We start from the raw sequence: 21871 nt of genomic DNA, 5'->3' as shown, positions 1-21871 counted from the left end.
TAGTTCCTCTAGCGTTGTGTGTGTGTCAACTGACAGCTTTATTGGTTCAGTTAAAAACACTTGACTCATACAAAACTAACTATCTGCGCACACCTACTAGGGTTCTCTGACCCACCCTGAACAGTCAAAGAAAAGAAAAAGTAACACACAGGAATAAGAGTCTACGCTGGCCAGATGTTCCTCTTGATCCCGATGTACAGTAATCTCCACATTTCCGATATGCATTCATCCACTTCTGTGATGGTGGGTCCTCAGAATTGTTGCTGCCTGTATTCCTGAAATCCTCCATTCTTATGCTTATTGATTTTGTTGGCTCAGACTCATCTGGCTGACCTGTGTTACCTGCTCACTGGACCAAGGCTACAAGCAGTATTATTTTATGGATCTTACCCCAGACTTGTGCTTCAGGTAACTTTCTTTGTTCTTTCTAAATCAGACCAGTTCAAACCATTTTTACCCAGTCCAACCAAACTCTGGGCTCAGGCTACCTACCTCAGGTCATAGGCTGTTTTTTCTACAAGCCTACCATTTCTACATAACCAATTAAACAGCATCTTTGGAAATGGTGCTGGGTTTAGTAGATCATCAGCAGGAACCTCACTGTGTCTATTTTCAATTGCCAGTCCCAGAATGAACCAGTTCACAAAAGGGTGGCTGCAAGAACAGTCCTACAAAATGGTTGTATCCATTCTTCCAACCACATGGTATGAACAAAGACATTAGATTTGTCTGCTTCCATTGTCTTTGGCTCATTCCTGTTCGCTTATTGGGAGAGGTACAGGGGCAGAACAGTTGGGTAAAGGGTAGGAAGATTAGGCAGAAAGGCACAGAGGGAAAGCAGCAGCAACAGCTGTAGAAATTTGATTAGCAACGCAGCAGAAGAACGGTGTGGGGGAAAGAGGTGCAGAGAAGAATGAGGAAAGGGAATGAGAGATCAAGGGAGGTAAAGAAGCAGCGTGTGTGTGTGTTGTGAGAAAAGCCATTTACAGAGTGTGACTGGAGTAAAAGGATGCATCTGATGTGAGGCCCCATCTCAAATCCTCAGTCAGTCAGTTACTGAGTGGAAAGGGGGTGTGCAAGCATAGAGCAATAAAGCATGGTAACATCTTTCAGACAAACTCATCTATGCTGGACAAGGTCCCCACCTAAGCTAGGCTCATTTACCTACATATTTCTCCAAATTTTTCCTACCTATGTACTTATCTAAATGTGTTTTTTTTTAAGTGATCTTATTGTGCCTGCCTCAAATAATGAATCCTGTGTCAGCTCATCCCATATATCAAGTTTCTCCTCAGCTTAAATCTGTGCCTTCTAGTTTTTGGCTCTATTTCCCTGGGAAAAGACTGGGTATATGCATCCCATCTCTGACCCCTCATGATTTTATATACTGTACCTCTCTAGGTTATCCTTCAGTCTCCTATGTTCCAAGGAATAAAGTCTAGCCTACCCAACCTCTCCCTATAAACACAAGAAAATCTGCAGATGCTGGCAATTCAAGCAACACACAAAATTCGGCAGGTCAGAGAAAAGAATAAATAGTGGCCATTTTGGGCCGAGACCCTTCATGAATCCTGATGAAGCTTCAAGGCCTGAAACGTTAACTGTTCACTCTTTTCTATAGATGCTGCCTGGCCTGCTGAGTTCTTCCAGCATTTTGTGGGTGTTACTCTCCCTATAAGCTCAGGTCTACAGTCCTGGAAACATTCTTGTAAATAATATTTACTTTCTTTCCAACACCATTTTCTATGAACGATGCTGTGGTATCTCAAACTGACCTGGGAATATGTATTTTCAATTTTCAGAAGTTTCACTTTTAAGTAGATAAGATTTCAAATTTCAGGAATACAAAGTAAATTTATTATCAAAGTACATATATGTTACTATTTACAATTATGAGATTCCTTTGTTTGCAGACATACTCAATAAATCCATTAACCATATTAGAATCAGTGAAAGACCTTGCCAACAGCAAACAGCCAGTGTGCAAAAGACAAACTGTGCAAATAGAAAAAGAAAAAAAAGTAATAAATGAGCAATAAAATTGAGAATGAGATAGAATCCTAGAACGTGAATCCATAGGTAGTGGGTACAGTTCAAAATCAGTATTGGGTTAAATATCACTGACATATGCCATGAAATTTGTTCAGTGATGGAGCAAGTGACGTTATCCCCTCTAATTCAAGAGTAAGAGGCACAGGTGTTTAAATGAGTAGGTTTCAGGATTGCTGAGCAGGTCCTTAAAAGAGGCACTTACAGGAGCCATTGGTTAATAATTGATTGGTTGCTGCCAATTAGCTAATTAACCCACAAAAATACATTAGGGTCAAATAGACCTTTGGAGCAGCTATAGTAGATGTGGGCCAATGTTAGAATGGGGAGTTGGGGGCTCTCAAGACTGGCAAGGAGAAGAGGAGGTGAAGGTAAGGTCTCTTTATTGCACAGCTAGAGCTGTGAGAATGGCAGTAAGGAAGTGTTATGCTCCTGCAGGATGGGGAAATCAGGCAGGCCTCTATTGTCCTGATCAATCTACTTGCAAAAGTAAACTTACTGTACTCCATTTAGGTATATTCGGGAGCTGGAGTTGCATGAACTTCGGATCATTTAGATGGGGGGGTGGAGATGCTGAAGGAATAATATACAGGAGATACAGGGAGGCAATGAAACCTAGGATGCAGATAGTTGGGTGACCATCAGGAAGGGAAAAGGAACAGGCAGTCAATTCAGAGTACCCCAGTGGCCGTTCTCCTGAATAATTTACCATTTTGGATACTGTAAGGCAGACAACTTACAACCTACTGTCTGGCTTTGTCCTTCAGAATGGTAGGGGGAAGAAGAGAGAGTGGTGAAAGGGGGATTCATTGAGTAAGGTAACAAACAGGAGACTGTGTGAAGAAGAATGAGGTTCTGGATGGTATGTTGTCTTCAATGTACCAGAGTCAGAAACATCCTGATATAGTCCATGTAGTTCTTAAGGGTAAGAGTGAGCAGACTAAAGTCGTGACACACATTGGTACCAATGGCATATTTAGGAAAAGGGATGAGGTCCTGAAGAGTGCATATGAGTTGGGGAGGAAGCTAAAAAGCAGAACTTCAGGGCAGTAATCTCTAGACTGCTGCCTCTATCCATGAGGGTAAAATGAGGATAATATGACAGACGAATGTATGGATGAAAAGTTGGTGCAGGGGGTAGAGTTGCGGATCATTGGGATCTCTTGGAGAAGGTATGACCTATGCAAAAGAGACAGATTACACTTGTTGAACTTGGAAAGGACCAATGTTCTTGTGAATAGATTTGCTGGAGTTGTTGGAAGTTTTTGAACTAGGTTGACAGGAGTGTGGGAGCTGAGTGTTAGGTCAGTTGATGGAGTAGTTAGTGTAAAGGTTGATGTTTATACGGAGAGATTCTGAGGAAGGATCGAGTATAAATGCAATCAATTGGATGGTTGAAATGAGCTTACTATAAGAAATATCAACAATAAAGGTGATGAATTTAGAGCATGAATCAGTGCATGGAATTATAATGTGACTATTTCAGAGACTTGGGCCTGTCGCAAGAGCTAATCAGGGATAATATCACAATTGCAGAAAGAATGGACTTTATGAAGTCACACCATAGGTGATTTCAGCTTCCCTAATGTTGATAAGCATCTCCTTAGTGCAAAAGGATTAGATGGGCAGAATTTGTTAGGTGTGTCCAGGAACGATTCCTGACACAGTATGTGGACAGGCTCTAGAGATTAGGCCATCCAGGATCTAGTACTATGCAATGAACCTGGTTAGGTGATAGGTTTCTCAGTAAGCAAGCATTTGGGAAATAATGACCATTACTCACTGACTTTAGAACAACTGTAGACAAGGATAGGAACAGGCGATATGGGGAAGTATTTAATTGAGGGAGGGCTAATTATAATGGTATTGGCCAGGAACTTGGGAGCAGATATCCCAGGGACATGCACAGCCAAAATATGGAGTTTGTTTAGGGACCACTTGCCATGTGTTCAGAATAGCTTTGTTTCATTGAGACAGGGTGAGGATGGTAGGGTGCAGGGGACATCTTTGACAAAAGAGGTGGATCATTTAGTCAAGGGAAAGAAGAAAATATACTTGGGGTTCAGAAAGCAATAATTAGACATGGCTCTTGAGAACTATAAGGTAGCCAGGAAGGAGCTTAAAGAAGGGACTTAGGGGAGCTAGAAGGAGACACAGGAAGACCTTGGTGAGTAAGACAAAGGAAAACTCCAAGAACAGGGTTGACTTGTGAGAGAGTAGGATTGATCAGAAATATAGAGGGAAACGTAGCTGGGGGTGAAGGAGGTAGGAAGGGTCTTAAATGAATACTTAGCTTCAGTGTTCACAAGGAAGAGGGGATTTGATGAATGTGAGATCAACGTAAAATGTTCTAATGTGCTGGAGCATGTTGAGGTTAAGGAAAAGGATGTATTGGAGCTTCCGGAAACTTGAGGATAGATAAGTCCCCTCAGCCAAAAGGGATATAAAGCTACAACACAATACTGGCCGTCAGCCCACAAAGCTGTGCCAAACATGTTCCTTGCATTAGAAATTATTTAGGGTTACCCATATATTCCAGGTTACTACAGGAAGTGAGAGAAGAGATTACTGCAGCTTTAGTGATGATCTTTTGCTGTTACCCAGACCACAGGAGTGGCAGCAGAGGATTGGAGGATGGCGAGTGTTGTTTGTTGTTCAAGAAAGGTAATAAGGATAATGATGGGAGCTCTATAACAGTGAGTTATCAATGGTGGGCAAACCAACCAATTTTATAAACAGGATTTATGAGCATTTGGAGAAGCATGGTCCTATTAGGATAATCAGTCTGCTTCTGTGAGCCTGAGTGTTTTTATTTTGAGTAGGTGACAAAGCAAATTGAAGGTAGAGTGATGGACGTGATGCATCTGGATGGTTGATAAAGTTCCCCATGGTAGGTTCATCCAGAAAGTCATAAGACATGGGATCCATGAATCTTGGCTGTGTAGCATTGAAATTGACCTGGGAACAAAAGGCAAAGTATAGTAGTAAACGGAGCATATTGTGACTGAAGGTCAGTGAATAGTGGTGTTCTGCATGGATCTGTTCTGGAAGTCCTGCTCTTTGTAATTTTTATAAATGACTTTAATGAGGAAGTGAAGTGTGGGTTAGTAAGTTTGCAGGTGACACAAAGAATGGAGGTGTTGTGGATAGTGCGTAAGGTTGTCACAGTTTAAAACAGGATATAGACGGAATGCAGAGTTGGGTGTTGAAGTGGTTGATAGAGTTCAATGCAGAAACGTGAAGTGATACACTTTGGAAGACTGAACACAAAGGTGGAGTGACAAGGTTAATGGCAGGATCCTTACTAATCTGGAAGAACAGAGATCCACAGAGCTCTCAAAGTTGCCACACAAGTTGATAGTGGTTAAGAAGGCATATGATGTTGGCCTTCAGTAGTCAGGGGAGTGAGTTCAAGAGCTGTAGGGAAATGTAGCTCTATAAAACTCTGGTCAAACCAGTTGTGGTCACCTCAAACCAAGAAGGATTTGGAAGATTTAGAGAGGGTGCAGAAGTGATTTACCAGGGTGCTGCTTGGTTTAAGAGACATGTCCTATGAGAAAAGGTTGAGTGAGCTGCAGTTTGTCTCTTTGGAGTGTCAGAGGATGAGAGGCATAGACAGGATGGGCAGTTGGCAGTTTTTTTCCCCCAGGCTAATGCCAGAGGATATCTGATTAAGGTGTGTGATGGAAAGTTTAGGGGAGATGTAAGGGGCTATGTGTTGTGTTGTTTTTGCAAAGACTGGTGGGTGCCTGGAACACATTGCTGGGATAGTGGTAGAGGCTGATACAATAGGGACATTGGAAGGACTCTTAAATAGCCACATGGATGTAGGAAAATAGGAGGGTTATGGGCTCTGGAGCAGGGAAAGGTTAGATTGATTCTGAGTAGCTTTATTGAGACTGAAAGACCTGTACTGTTTTGTTCTGATTTACATTCTATTTTCTAGTTACAGGAACTCTCCAGGAATGTGTCAGTATTTACAGGTGTGGTCTCAGGCAGATGTCAGGTTTTTAATGTTCCAGAAAGCTTTGATACACAAATGTTCCAAAAAAATCACTGTCAGAGCCGAGCAACTGAGCGCCCAAGTCTCCTGAACCTGCTGACACTTGTGTTTGTAAATTATGGCATTATCAAAGGACATCAGCAAAATCCATACTTCCATCCTTTTATATGTACCATTCATTTACATAGAGTGCCTAATGCCCATTCTGCTGGCCTGAAACGGACTCATTAATCCCTCCACTTTGGATTTCAGGTCTTCCCCTCGACTAACTTCTCCAAGACTCTGACTATATTTGTTGAAGACAGATTTCCCTTTAGTCTGAGCCAGCAGAGAGAGATTTGAGGGCAATGCAAGACCTGAGAAGGCATGAACCTCTGGAAGGCTCCTGAAGCCAGGCACTGATGAGAATAAAAGCAGGAGATGTGGCAGATCAGTGGAGTGGAGAAGAGAGGTGCAGGTGCACTGAAGAGCCAAGGCTGATTGTCATTCTAATAAGGAACTAGCAGCTAGATGGCATTAACATTTATCGCTCTCAGATGTGAAAAATCCTATTGTGATGCTAAACACCAAAATCATCAGATCCCTCTGTTCAATAATCTATTAAAATGTGTTTTCCTGCTGTCGCTTTTCAACAGCTGCTTAATTAAAAGAATTTTGTCAATTTTACACTTAATTCAGAATTTGATTAATAATACCATTCAAATTAAAGTTATCTATTGAATCAAAGACAAGATATAAAACGTGTTATGAAAATCTTATTAGCGAAGCAGTGACAGCTTGCGTTACAAGTTTCACATTTGTGCAGTGATTTCTCTAGGATATTAAACACCTTTGATGATTGTATGGAGAATGTTCTCTTTTTCCTCAATTTCAAGTTTATTGTCATTCAACCATAGATGTGTACACTGCCAAATAAGGCAATGTTCCTCCTGACCAAGGCACACAACACTGCATATAATTCCCACACACAACACATAAAATAATATTACCACAGATAAGATAATAAGGTATAGGAGCAGAATTAGACCATTTGGCCCATTGAGTCTGCTCTGCCATTTCATCATTGCTGATCTATTTCCCTCTCAGCCTCAATCTCCTGCATTCTCCCTGTAACCCTTCTTGCCCTGACTAATCAAGAACCTATCAACCTATGCCTTGCATATATCCAATGACCTCTCCACAGCCGTCTGTGGCAATGAATTCCACAGATTCACCAATCTCTGGCTGAAGGAATTCCTCCTCATCTCATGGATGTCCTTTTATTCTAAAGCTGTGTCCTCTGGTCTTAAACTCCCCTAGTATATGAAACAAGCTGTCCACATCTACTCTTGGAGCCTTTCAACATTTGATAAGTTCCAATGGGATCCCCCCTCATGCTGAATTCCACTGAGTACAGGACCAGAGCCATCAACTGCTCCTCAAATGATAACCCTTTCAATCCCAGAATAATTTTCGTGAACCTCCTTTGAACCCTCTCCAATGTCAGCACATTCTTTCTTAGAATTTTTTTTTGCCCAAAACTGCTCAAAATATTTCAAGTGAGGCCTCATTTATAAAGCCTCAACATCAGATCACCTGGATAATACAAACACCTATGTCAGGATACTGTTTGTTGTCTGTAGCTCAGCGTTTAACACCATCATTCCCACAGTCCTGATAGATAAGCTACAGAACCAGGGTTTCTGTACCTCCCTCTGTAATTGGATCCTGGACTTCCTAACCAGAAGACCACAATCTCTGTGGATTGGTGATAATATCTCCACCTCATTGGTGCACTTCAGGGGTGTGTGCTTAGCTTACTGCTCTACTCCCTCTATACTCATGACTGTGTGGCTAGACATTGCTCAAACACCATCTCTGAGTTTGCTGATGATACAACTATTGTTGGCAGAATCTCATATGGAGACAAGAGGGCATACAGGAGTGAGATATACCAACTAATGGAGTTGTGTCGCAGCAATAACCTTACACTCAACATCATTAAGATGAAAGAGCTGATGGTGGACTTTGGTAAGGGTAAGATGAGGGAACACGAACCAATCCTCAAAGAGGGATAAGAAGTGGAGAGAGTGAGAAATTTTAAGTTCTTGGGTGTCAAGATCTCAACCTGCTACCAGCATATTGATGCAGTTATAAAGAAGACAAGACAGTGGCTGTAATTCATTGGGAATTTGAGGAGATTCAATTTGTCATCGAAGACACTCAAAAATTTCTACAGATGTACTGTGGAGAGCATTCTGACAGGCTCCACCACTGTCTGGTATGAGGGGGAACTGAAAGAAGCTACAGAAAGTTGTAAAATTAGCTCCGCCTTGGGTACTAGCCTCCATAGTATCCAAGCCATCTTCAAGGAGCAGTGCCTCAAAAAGGTGTCGTCCATTGTTAAGGACCCCCATCACCTGGGCCCTGTCCTCTTCTTATTGTTACCATTAGGAAGGAGGTACAGAAGCCTGAAGGCACACACTGATTCAGGAACAGCTTCTTCCCCTCTGCCATATGATTCCTAAATGGGCATTGAACCCATGAACACTACCTCACTATATATATATAATTTCTGTTTTGTTCTATTTATATTCTAACTTTAATATACAAATATACTTCATGTAATTGATTTACTTTTTTTCTTTATTTTCAGGTATTACCTTGTACTGCTGCTGCTAAATCATCAAATTTCACGACACATGCTGAAGATATTAAACCTGATTCTGATTCTGATTCTGTCTCTGACTCCCAAGTCCCTTTGCACCTCTCACTTTTAGGTTTTCTCTCCACTAAGAAAATAGCCTATGCTTATCTTCCTTCCACCAAAGTGTATGACCATGTCATTCCTGACACTGTATTCCATCTGCTACTTAGTTCATTCTCCGAATCTGTCTAAGTCTTTCTGTAACCTCTTTGCTTCCTCAACACTACCTGCCCCTCCACCTCTCTTCGTATCATCTGCAAACTTGGCGACAAAGCCAACTGTTCAGTCTTCCAAATCATTTTCATATAACATAAAAAGAGCTGTACCAACACAGACCTCTGCGGAACACCACTAGTCACCAGCAGCAATGCAGAAAAGGCTCCCTTGATTCCCACTCTTTGCCTACTGCCAATCAGCCAATGCTCTATCCATGCTAGTGTCTTTCCTGCAATACCATGGGTTCTTAATTCGTTAAGCAGCCTCATGTGTGGCACCTTGTCAAAGACCTTCTAGAAATCCAAGTACACAACATCCACGGATTCTCTTTTAACAAACAATAAGGTGCATATAGAATAGGAGTTAAAAAGTAAACAGTATAATACTACGTGATGAGGCCTGGGTGGTGGCAGGAAGTTCTGTAGTCTTACGGCCTTGGGGGAAGAAACTGTTTCCCATCCCAACAGTTCTTGACCTGATGTTACTTGTACCTCCTATATAATGATAGGGGTCAAGGAGATTGTTGGATGGATGGGAGAGTTCATTGACAATACTAAGGGCCCATGTATGCAGCACTCTTGATAATGGGTGGAAGTGAAATCCCAATGATCTCTTCACCCTCCCCTCTGCCCCGTCTTTTAATCAAAAATATTTATTAACTATCACAAGTTACAAAGTTTATATTGGGAACGAGTGAACCATTAAATGAAATAATCAAGGCCAACTACCTTCTCTTTCTGCTGTCCAAATATGCACTCAAACTGGGCTCCTTCTTAGCAGAGGCTCTAGCCTTGCTTTGTCCATCGTCTTTAAACATTCTTACTAATCTCTTACTATCTCTTCTTTCAGTTAGTCCTGACGAAGGGTCTTAGCCCAAAACGTCAACTGTACCTCTTCCTATAGATGCTGCCTGGCCTGCTGCAATCACCTGCATTTTTTGTGTGTGTTGCTTGAATTTCCAGCATCTGCAGATTTCCTCGTGTTTGCATCTTTAAACATTCGATTGGTTTCCCAAACTGTGATTCAACAGCAGATCATGGAAGAAGAGTTTGAAAACCAATTCATCAGACCTAGCAAAATTTGTAGGGCTCTATTATATATTACAATTATCACTATACAGTATTGTAACGTTGCCAGGGAGGTTCTGGAAACCGAGTTCCTCTCCCTAAACGGTAGAGTCCGTCACAATCAGTGCTTTACCCTGTACACATTATAAACCCCACCTCTCCTGATGCGGTTGGAGACGATCTGCACAGTAGTCTCAGTGCGCTGACTGGGGGGCTACCAGTCAAGTATCATGTTACTACAGTGGTTCCACTAGTCTGGCTGCAGCCACCAAAATGCGTGCCTGTTTCGTTTCTGCAGAGGATTGTACAGAAGACGTTTGGCGGTCACTGTGATGCTCAGACAGTTCTCTTCCTTCAGTTTGTGAAGGTGCTGGAGAAGGCGAAAGTCAATGCGGACCGACTGCTTTCCTCTCTACCGGTGTCTGGGAGCTTACATTTCTAAATGTAAGTGTGAAAGTGAGTTTCTTTCTAGCCATCGCCCTGGCGGAAGACACGGTGATATTTTTGAATTTAGGGGCATATCACTAATTGGGAAATCTGCCGGCTTCTCTGTATCCGTTTATATCTCCGTGCCGCACGATAATCGGTCAATGCGTGCGGACTCGTTTTTGATCACCGTGGGCACTTGTTTTAACGTGATCAGTCAGTTTGTTCCGGGCGGTCGGTGTGTATATTGTAGGCATTCCTTTCACATTCGGAGGTCAACGTGTTTTAATATGAACAGCGTTAATTTATTACAGCCGGTCAGTACTGTAGGGACGGAGGACCACTACCGAACCCGATCTGTTCCCGCCACCGACCCGGCCCCAATACAGCACAAGATCACACCCGGTGGAGCCACTGCCTTGCAACGCTAGCGACTGTGTTCCTGCTGTCTCTGTGGAGTTTGCCCATTCTCCCTGTGACTGCCCCGCGTGCTCCGGCTCCCCACACGCCCAGGGTGAATTGGCCGTTGTAAAACTTGCACCTGAGTGGGAAAATCGGGGAGAGTTGAGAAGAATGAGGGGAAAATACAATAGGATTCGTGTGCGATTAGTGTAAATGGGTTCTCGATGGTCTGTGTGTGTGTGGGGGGGGGGTGAATGGCCTGTTTCCAGGAACCCCAACAAGACGTAACAAAAACACGAGGAATTCTGCAGATGCTGGAATTTCAAGCAACACACATCAAAGTTGCTGGTGAACGCAGCAGGCCAAGCAGCATCTCTAGGAAGAGGTGCGGTCGGGGGATCTCCCCCTCCCCCTCCCACTTTCAAATCTCTTACTAGCTCTTCTTTCAGTTAGTCCTGACGAAGGGTCTCGGCCCGAAACGTCGAATGTACCTCTTCCTAGAGATGCTGCCAAGACGTAACAAAATTGTTCCACGACGTTTGCTCAGCTCGATGAGTCTCGGACTCTCTTTGCGGAGTTCTGTTCAGAAACTCTAGTTGCTTGCGGTTACTGTTTTCACTTTTTTTCATTGCACATTTGTGTTCGACTGACTTTTTATGGGGTATTTTATTCGTTTATTTTCTTACACACGTGATGTGTTTTTTTAAATTCTCTGTATATTGGGAGTCAGACAGTCTTCTTCAGATATATGCGGTTTGTGTTTGAGTCTCCTTGTTTTGTGGCTGCCTGTTAGGAGACGAATCTCAAGGTGGTAATGTATACATTCTTTGACAATAAATGTACTTTGAACTTTGGAAACTTTGAACAGTGCTGCTGCACAAAATTCATGATGGGAAGTTCCAGCGACCCCACACCGATCATTCTTATGGAGCAGCTCGGGATCGACCCTGGCGAATTCCCGCCAGCAGCGCGGTCCAGCGCAGGCAGCGCCGGTTTCTCAGCCAGAATGATCAGAATATCCATGGAATAATTAATTTTAATCACAAGATGTTCCAGAGCGACACACACAAAATGTTGGGGGGACTCGGCGGATCAGGCAGCATCAATAAGCCGCCGGTGCTTCCGGCCAAGGCTCTTGATCAGGACTGGCACGAAGGGGGGCAGGAGCCTGGATAAGAAGGTGGAGTAGAAGCTCACAGGTGATGGGGTGGGGAGGAGGAGAGTACACGCTCGCAGATGACAGGTGGGTCCGGGTGGGTAGGGGAGCGGAGATGGTGGGAGGAACTGGGAGGGAAGGGTTGAAGAAGGAATCGGATAGGAGGGGACCGTGGAGGAAAGGGAAGGAGGTAGAGAACCGGAGAGTGGTGACTGGCAGGTCATTGGGGGCGGGGGGGGGGGTCACCGGAAAGGAGAAAAACGAAAAAGAGGAGGAGAAGAGGGGTGAGGTGACCAAAAATTATAGAGAGTTGATGTTTTACCATTAGGCTGGAGGGTACACAGACGGAATATGAGATGTTGCTCCGTTAGCCTGTTTTTGTCTTGATCATGGCAGTAGAGGAGGCCGAAGACTGACATGTCAGTATGGGAATGGGAAGTCGATTCGAAATGGGTGGCCGCCGGTAGATCTTGCCTTTTGCAAGGTCTCGACAAAGCGGCCCCGCAATCTACGTCGGGTCTCATCGATGTAGAGGCCGCAACGGATACAATAAATTACCCCGACAGATGCCCAGGTGAAGCACTGCCTCATCTGGAAGTAGTGTTTGGCGGCCTGAGTGGTGGTGAGGCAGGAGGTGTAGGGGCAGTTGTAGCGAGTTTAAGTCCCGGTGGGGGGTGGGGCAGATAAGTGGGGAAGGGCTAGTGGACAAGGGAGACCCGTAGAGATTGATCCCCAAGGAAAGAAGGGGTGGGTGGGAAAGGGAAATATGTGCCTGGTGATAGGATTCTGTAGGAGATGACGGAAGTTGCGATGAATGATGAGCTAGATACGAGAGTTCAATGGATTGGTAAGTGAGAACAAGGGGAACTCTATCCCTGTTACGTCGGGGGAAGGATGTGGGGAAAATTGAGAACAGCATCGATAGTGGTGGAAAGGAAACCCCATTTTCTGGAAAAAATGGAGGACATCTTAGATGTTCTAGAATGCAAAGCCTTATCCTGAGAATAGGTGGGGCGGAGTCGGAGGAACTGAGAGAAAGGAGAGGCATTTTTATGTAGCCCCCCTGGCCAGTCTCAGGGTCGCTCGGCTCGCTGTCATCTAGGGAAACAGCCCTCGGCCCCGCCAAACTGGGTAATTAGTTTGTGTGGATGCTGTGTGATGTACCCCACCCCGCCCAAATAACAGACAATACACCAGATACGATTAAATGATTTACAGTTTATAGATATTGCTGGAACTATATAATTAAGAGAGAATAAAATATAAAAGGAAAATAAAAGGCACCACACTTATCAAAGTTCAATCTCTTCGTGCACAAACAGTTGGAGCTCAGAACCCTTCTTCTTCACCCTGCGACCCCTCGGACCACCTTGACCAGCCGCCTGGGACCAACAACGGTGGTCGACCAGACGCTCCGCACGAGTCCGTCTCCGTCTCCTCTCCTCACCGAACCCCGTTAGCGGACTCACAGCACCTGGTCCATTCTCTGTCTCTCTCTCCCGCCTTCTGCCCCAAAACCCCGCGCATACAATATCTCACAGATACACCAGAAACATAACAACTTTCCCAATTGGTTCATAACATCTTATCAGTAACGTGATTCAAACAAACTGCTAGCGGGAAGGATTTTCTCAACAGTTAACATAACAAAGAAGCCCTTTCAATTATAACATAATAAAGAAGCCATTTTAATTAGACTACGCAGTTTCATAAAAAATAGAAACCCCTTACATTTACATGTGACAGTTTAGGAATAGGTTTAGTCACGATTACTGTGAGACTCAGGAGGGTTGTAAAAGTTTTCCATAAATAATCTGAATCCATCTCCAACGGGATCGATCTCCACAGGACTCCTTGTCCACTCATCCCTCCTCCTGGAACTTATCCCTGCAACCGTGACAAGTGTTACATCTGCCTTTCCTCACAACCTTCCAGGTCCCCAGTCAGTCCTTACGGTGCTTCACCTGTGAGTCTGTCAGGGTCATCCATTGTATCAGGTGATCTTCGTGCCACATCTGTATTGCGGGTTGTGGGACCTCTTCAACCAGCATTTTCGCTCCGTCTGCTGCAAAAGACAAAATCTCCTGGAGGCCACCCATTTCAAACCGACTTGCTATTCCTGCACAGACATGTCATCCCGCACTACACCATGTGGCCAAGTACACCTCATATAGTCTCCAGTGTCATGATATGACATCGATTTCTCTAATTTTTGGCACCGCTTCCTTCTTCCCCCGACCCTTGCACCATTTTTTGTTTATTCCCTATTCTGGAGTCCCTCTCACCTCTTTTATCTTCCTCCCCCACCCCTATAACCTGCCCATCACTTCCCTCGGGTTCCCCACCTCCTTCCCTTTACTTCACTGTCCTTTCTTCATGTTTTTTTTCTTCTTCAGCCCTTAACCTCTTCCATCCAGCCTGTCCCAGTTTTTCACCTCGCCCACCCTCTGGCACAGAGCCACTTTGCCCTGAACTGGTTTCACCCATCACCTGCCAGTCCCTACTCCTCCACTCCCTCTCAATTTTACTGTGGATTCTGCCCCCTTCCATTCCAATGCTGATCAGAGGTCTTGGCCAAAACATCATCTGTTTATTCCCCTCATAGATGCTGCTTGATCCATCATTTTGTGTGTGTTGCTGAAGGTTTGCAGCATCTGCAGAATCTCTGGTGTTAGAGGATGTTCCTGGATGGGAAACTCTACCATATCCTAGGGAAACGAGGTGGATCCAATGTCACCTGAAGGATGAGTTTCTTTTGAAAACTCATCACTTAATCTCATTGGCATCTTGTTTAAGCTATTTGTTTATTGTAAGCCTTGAGAAGTTTATTCTAATTCAATTAAAACTCAAATTAAAAACTGCAGTAACTCATGAACTAATCATCATTCTCCCCCCACCCCACCCCCCACCGTATACCTTATAGAGTTATCGAGTCATATAGAGCAGATCATCCTCCCTCTGTCTGTATCTCATTGAGTCATACAGCACAGATCATTCCCCTTCTGTCTGTATCTCAGAGTCATACAGCACAGATCATTCCCCTTCTGTCTGTATCTCAGAGTCATACAGCACAGATCATTCCCCTTCTGTCTGTATCTCAGAGTCATACAGCACAGATCATTCCCCTTCTGTCTGTATCTCAGAGTCATACAGCACAGACCATTCCCCTTCTGTCTGTATGTCATTGAGTCATACAGCACAGATCATTCCCCTCTATCTGTATTTCATTGAGTTATTGAGACATACAGTGCAGATCATTCTCCTTCTGACTGTTTCTCACTGAGTCATACAGTACACATCATTCACCCCCTATCTGTATCTCATCAAGTTATTGAGACATACAGTGCAGATCATTCCCCTCTGTCTGTTTCTCACTGAGTCATACAGCACAGATCATTCCCCTCTGTCTGTATCTCATCAAGTTACTGAGTCATACAGTGCAGATCATTGTCCCTCTATCTGTATCTCATTGAGTTATTGAGTTATACAGCCCAGATCATTCCCCTCTATCTGTATCTCATTGAGTTATTGAGTTATACAGCCCAGATCATTCCCCTCTATCTGTATCTCATTGAGTTATTGAATTATACAGCCCAGATCATTCCCCTCTATCTGTATCTCATTGAGTTATTGAATTATACAGCCCAGATCATTCCCCTCTATCTGTATCTCATTGAGTTATTGAGTTATACAGTCCAGATCATTCCCCTCTATCTGTATCTCATCGAGTCATTGAACACGGAGACAGGTCCTTCCGCTGACTGTGTTCATGCTGACCTGGCCCATCTACAATAATCCCATTTGTCTGCATTAGGCTTGTATCCTTCTATGATTTGCCTGGTTAAGTGCCTGTCTTAATTCCTTAGAAACATAATGATTGTATCCGATTCCACCACCTTCTCCAGCAGCACAATAAACCACTTAATTTTTAAAATATCTTACCCCATAGACCCCTTTAAATCTCCTTCATCTCGGCTTAAAACTATGTTGGGACTGGTAGGGTACTCTAACTTGCCACTCTATCTATGTGCTCATAATTATACTTACTTATATCAGATTCCACCTTAGCCTCTTTTGTTCTGGGAGAAACAAGCTTTCCCTATCCAATCTCTCCCTGCAACTGAAGTCTCCAGTCAGGCAGCATTACATTAACAGGGCAGTAACAAGGCCACCCACAGAAAAAGCTGAAATTGGATCTAAAATTGCCTGAATTGCATAATGCAAAAGAGTATTCCCTATTGCATGTTTAAGTGACTCAAAGTAATCAGTCCCTAGGGTTTTGTAATATATGTTTATAATTTAGACCTGTATGTAGACAGGATGACAAAGAAGCTTAAAAGAAAAACGATAATTACCTGTGTGGTCGACAACGAGGTAGATGACTTCAAATCACAAAGGCATATAAATGATCTAAGTTAGACAGAAAATAGCAATGGAATTTAATCCAGAGAAGTGTGAGGAGTTGCAGCAGGAGAAGGGAATATAGAGTAACTGGGAAGTGTGATGGAAAGGAATAGTCCTCGAGCTAGAAGGATGTATCAGGGGAGTTTAAAAAGCACCACATTTATTAGACGGTGCATCCAGCAGAACAGCAGGGGAGTTATGCTGGTGCTGTGTATAACACTTGCTAGGCTGCAGCTGCAATATTGACAGTTCAGTTCAGTTCAGTTCGTCACATTACAGAAACGGCGTGACTGTCACAGCAAGGAGTGCCGAGGTGCCGGGAGTGGGTAGTTACAGCTGTGATGAAGAACTGGACAGGCTGAACTTCTTGAACAAAGGAAGTTGACAGAGATTTAATTGAGAGGTATAAAGTCAGTAAGGAGCTGGAGAAGCTGGAGAGGAAAGACTAGTTTCCTTTAGTAGAGTAGCCAAAAGTCAGGGGACATTGACTTAAAATACCTGGGAGAAATATTAGAGGGGTGATAAAATGTTTTTTTTCATTCAGAGAATGCTTAGGAGTCTCAAACTCACTACTTGAAGGGGATGGCAGTGGAAGAAGCCCTCATCACATTTAAAGCTACTTGGATGTGCAGTTGAAGAACAGTGACCTACAGAAAAACGGGTCTCCGGCTGGAGGTGGGGATATGCCAGACAGTGATTCTTTTGATTAGCATGGAAATAATAGGCTGAATAATCTCCTGTGATGCAGTAATTTCCTATAGTTCCTTTGATCTGCCACTCTCCAAATCTGTATACACAGTCTTTCAATATTCTGACTGTTACATTCACTATCTAAATATTTATCAATTAGTTTTCAAGCATGACAATTTGGTTATGTTTGTGGTACTGGGAAGCCAGATGGCTGTGAATAACACACATGATATATGGAGAGGTGAGGAACAAATGTGCTGCTGTTTACTTTGCTTATAAATCATCTACCCAAAATGCCCTCTCACTCTATGCTCTGTACATAACACACAGAGAGCTTGGGAGCTAGCCCTACAGGGGCAAACTGTCCATGAATACATAACATATCCCTTTTCCCTTTATCCCCCTTTCCACTTCCCATACACAGACTGGTTGCTGAACTATTAACATTCAATATGGAGTATTGTCACATTGAACCAACGACAAAAAAAAACCTTGGGAAAGAGGGTAGACTGCCTCTATCCCCAGACATAATCTTGGGGATTTTTTTTAGATTATGAAGACACGTAGTCCCCTTTTATTGTCATTTAGTAATGCAAGCAATAAGAAATGATACAATATTTCCTCCGGTGTGATATCACAAAACACAGGACAAACCAAGACTGAAAAAACTGACAAAACCACATAATTATGACATATAGTTACAAACAGTGTAACAATACCATGACTTAGAAACATAGAAACATAGAAAATAGGTGCAGGAGTAGGCCATTCGGCCTTTCGAGCCTGCACCGCCATTTATTATGATCATGGCTGATCATCCAACTCAGAACCCCACCCCAGCCTTCCCTCCATACCCCCTGATCCCCGTAGCCACAAGGGCCATATCTAACTCCCTCTTAAATATAGCCAATGAACTGGCCTCAACTGTTTCCTGTGGCAGAGAATTCCGCAGATTCACCACTCTCTGTGTGAAGAAGTTTTTCCTAATCTCAGTCCTAAAAGGCTTCCCCTTTATCCTCAAACTGTGACCCCTTGTTCTGGACTTCCCCAACATCGGGAACAATCTTCCTGCATCTAGCCTGTCCAATCCCTTTAGGATTTTATACGTTTCAATCAGATCCCCCCTCAATCTTCTAAATTCCAACGAGTACAAGCCCAGTTCATCCAGTCTTTCTTCATATGAAAGTCCTGCCATCCCAGGAATCAATCTGGTGAACCTTCTTTGTACTCCCTCTATGGCAAGGATGTCTTGATGAAGAAAGTCCGTGAGCACAGTAAAGTTCAAAGTTTCTCAAATGTCCCACATCTCATGCAGACGGGAGAGGGAAGAAAAACTCTCCCTGTCATGCTGACCACAATCCGACTCTGAGTCATCCGAAAACTTCGAGCTCTGATCAGCTCTCTGACACCGAGTACTGAGCGCCATCTCTGCCAAAAGATTCAACGTCCTTCTCGGTCGCCAAAAGCAGGCAAGGCCGGGGATTTTGAGGCCTACCCTCCGAAAGATTCCTGACCACACAGTAACGACAGCAGCGGACGGGCGTTTCAGAAATTTCTCTAGATGTTCCTTTGTGATTTTATGTCCAATCTCCATCAAATCAGAATTGTCCACCACCCCTATTTAACAGATACGATATCATTTTTCACTGGAGAGCTGCGCGTGTTGGAGATACGTCTCTACCAAAGGAGGTGTAAGGTGCTTCTTCCTTCCACTAGCCTGCAGGTAAACATTTGGCCCCCATCAGTGTCATGGGAAGCCAGGGGAGTAGTTGGCACGTGGTTGTATGAGCAGCTGGTGCATATTACAAGTCCTGGTTATGCGAATGATTACTGACATAGACAATCTATGAAGAGTATTGGTAATAGCTGAGGTTACCCATCTTGTAAAGACATTGCCCAGGGGAAGGCAATGGCAAACCACTTCTGCAGAAACATTTGCCAAGAACAATCATGGTCAAGACCTTGATGCCTACGCCATACAGCACTACACATAAAGAATGAATAAATGAACTCTGGGCTGAGCTCGTTGACTTCATTAACTTTGCCTCCAACTTTCGTCCTGCCCTCAAGATTACCTGGTCCATTTCCGACACCTCCCTCCCTTTTCTAGTGCTTTCTGTCTCTAACTCTGGAGACACTGATGTCTACTATAAGCCTACTGACTCTCACAGCTATCTGGACTATTCCTCTTCTCACTCTGTCTCTTGCAAAAATGCCATCACCTTCTCGCAATTCCTCTCTCTCCGTCGCATCTGCTTTCAGGATGAGGCTTTTCATTCCAGGACAAAGGAGAGATCCTCCTTTTTTAAAGAAAGGGGCTTCCCTTCCTCCACCATCAACTCCGCTCTCAAATGCATCTCTCCCATTTCACGCACATCTGCTCTCACTCCATCCTCCTGCCACCCCACTAGGAATAGGGTTCCTCTTGTCCTCACCTACCACCCCACCAGCCTCCGGGTCCAACATATAATTTTCTGTAATTTCCGCCACCTCCAACGGGATCCCACCACTAAGCATATCTTTCCCTCCCCCCCCCCGCTTTCCGCAGGGATCGCTCCCTACGCGACTCCCTTGTCCATTCATTCCCCCCATCCCACTGATCTCCCTCCTGGCACTTATCCTTGTAAGTGGAACAAGTGCTACACATGCCCTTACACTTCCTCCCTTACCACCATTCAGGGCCCCAGACAGTCCTTCCAGGTGAGACGACACTTCACCTGTGAGTCAGCTGGGGTGATATACTGCGTGCAGTGCTCCCGTTGTAGCCTTCTATATATTGGCAAGACCTGACGCAGACTGGGAGATCGTTTCGTTGAACACCTACTCTCTGTCTGCCAGAGAAAGCAGGATCTTCCAGTGGCCACACATTTTAATTCCACATCCCATTCCCATTCTGATATGTCTATCCACGGCCTCCTCTACTATAAAGATGAAGCCACACTCAGGTTGGAGGAACAACACCTTATATTCCATCTGGGTAGCCTCCAACCTGATGGCATGAACATTGATTTCTCTAACCTCCACTAATGCCACACCTCTCCCTCTTACCCCATCTGTTATTTATTTATATACACACATTCTTTCTCTCTCTCTCCTTTTTCTCCCTCTGTTCCCCTCACTATACCCCTTGCCCATCCTCTGGGATTTTTCCCCTTCTCCCCCTTTTCTTTCTCCCTGGGCCTCCTGTCCCATGATCCTCTCATATCCCTTTTGCCAATCACCTGTCCAGCTCTTGGCTCCATCCCTCCCCCTCCTGTCTTCTCCTATCATTTTGGATCCCCCCTCCCCCTCCAACTTTCAAATTTCTTACTATCTCTTCTTTCAGTTAGTCCTGATGAAGGGTCTCGGCCCGAAACGTCGACTGTACCTCTTCCTAGAGATGCTGCCTGGCCTGCTGCGTTCACCAGCAACTTTTATCTGTGTTAAATGAACTCCGGGGATTATTCTGCCCAGGTGCTGAAGGTTAGCTACTTAACTAGAGATTCAATCTGTCTGGAGGCCGCCTTTTCCTGTGAGGGTACCGATAACTTAGGGATGACACCAAAGTCATTTTATGTCTTGGTGGTGTATGTATAGATCTTGGCTTGAGTACTGCGTTGTCGGTAGTGGGCACCTCAGAAAGCACTGGTATTGGGGGAGCACGGTTGTGTCACTGGATCTTAACAAAGGTTCTGCAGTCGTCGTTTCAGAATCCTGTCTCATTTTTACAACTGGGTCTGGATTGGTCAGTTTGTGTTGGTTTTCAGTAGACTCAGAAGTGGACAATAGCTGACCAGCATACCTTAGCCAGCTGTTGTGGTTACTGTTTCCACTGAGTATGGCACAGGACTGGTTTGTGCCATCACGTTCACAGATATTTCTGGGCAACTACTCTCTCTCCTGCTATGAAACTTCTGTACTCTGTATTGGCACATCTCTCTGCTTGGGGTTTCTGTACATTTAGCACAATCTGTTTTGTGTTTGGGGGTCTAAGCAAGTCAAGCTGGGTACGAAGCTGTCTTTTCATCAGAGCAGTGCCTGGAGCCACTTTGGTGTAGTGTGACGTGTGTTGTTGTATGTCAGCAAGGAAATGCTAAGATGCTGGCTGAGTGATCTACTTCCTACTCAAGTCTTGAGGCATTGTTTCATTTCTTGTAAAAATCGTTCAGCAAGGTCAATCATGACTGGACGATATGGTGCTGCCTTGATATGCTGAGTACCATTTGCTTCCCTAAATCAGGGGTCCCCAACCTTTTTTGCACTGCGGACCGGTTTAATATTGACAATATTCTTGCAGACCGGCCGACCCGGGGCAGGGGGTGGGGGGGTAGGGTTGCCAACGGACAACAGTCAAATACGTTGGGTTTACCCCGAGAAAGACTACAATGACCATGAAGCCTTGCGCATGCATGTATGTGCCGATTTTTTTCTACAAATCGTTTCTGGCAATTCTGTTCGGGCGGGGTTGTTAATCACGACCGGAATATAGGTGATAAGTGACTAATACACTCAATTTCGTTTCTAAAAGGGTTTATCTAACGAATTTAATATTAAACACACAGCGCATATTTTCCTCGCATGAATATAGTGATAAGGCAATTATCAGGGGAGGACAGGGGAGCTTGAAGTAAATGTTGAACGAACTTCCAGTAGAAGTGGTAGAGGCAGGTTCGATATTATCATTTAAAGAAAAATTGGATAGGTATATGGACAGGAAAGGAATGGAGGGCTGTGGGCTGAGTGCAGGTTGGTGGGACTAGGTGAGAATAGCATTCGGCACGGACTAGAAGGGC

The 21871-nt window shown here is 44.2% G+C and overlaps 1 protein-coding gene across 3 annotated transcripts in view; it reads left to right on the top strand.

The window, feature by feature from the left end:
- Positions 1-8767, top strand: part of slc25a14 (solute carrier family 25 member 14) — a 58252-nt gene extending 49485 nt beyond the window's left edge. The window contains exon 10 of one of the 3 annotated variants that reach the window (XR_010019511.1): positions 8688-8767. Coding sequence is in view for 1 of the 3 variants with exons in the window: in XM_063060580.1 (XP_062916650.1) it covers positions 6305-6394 (90 nt within the window). In the remaining 2 variants the exon portion in view is untranslated. Of the gene's footprint in view, positions 1-6304; positions 6893-8687 lie in introns of those variants that run through there. The other 2 variants (XR_010019512.1, XM_063060580.1) reach the window with 2 other exon arrangements.
- Positions 8768-21871: the final 13104 nt, after the last annotated feature.

The sequence above is a fragment of the Mobula hypostoma genome, chromosome 10 (assembly GCF_963921235.1).
Source record: "Mobula hypostoma chromosome 10, sMobHyp1.1, whole genome shotgun sequence".
Lineage (NCBI taxonomy): Eukaryota > Metazoa > Chordata > Chondrichthyes > Myliobatiformes > Myliobatidae > Mobula > Mobula hypostoma.
Note: the sequence above shows the minus strand (reverse complement) of the source record. Positions and strands in the feature narration are given on the sequence as shown.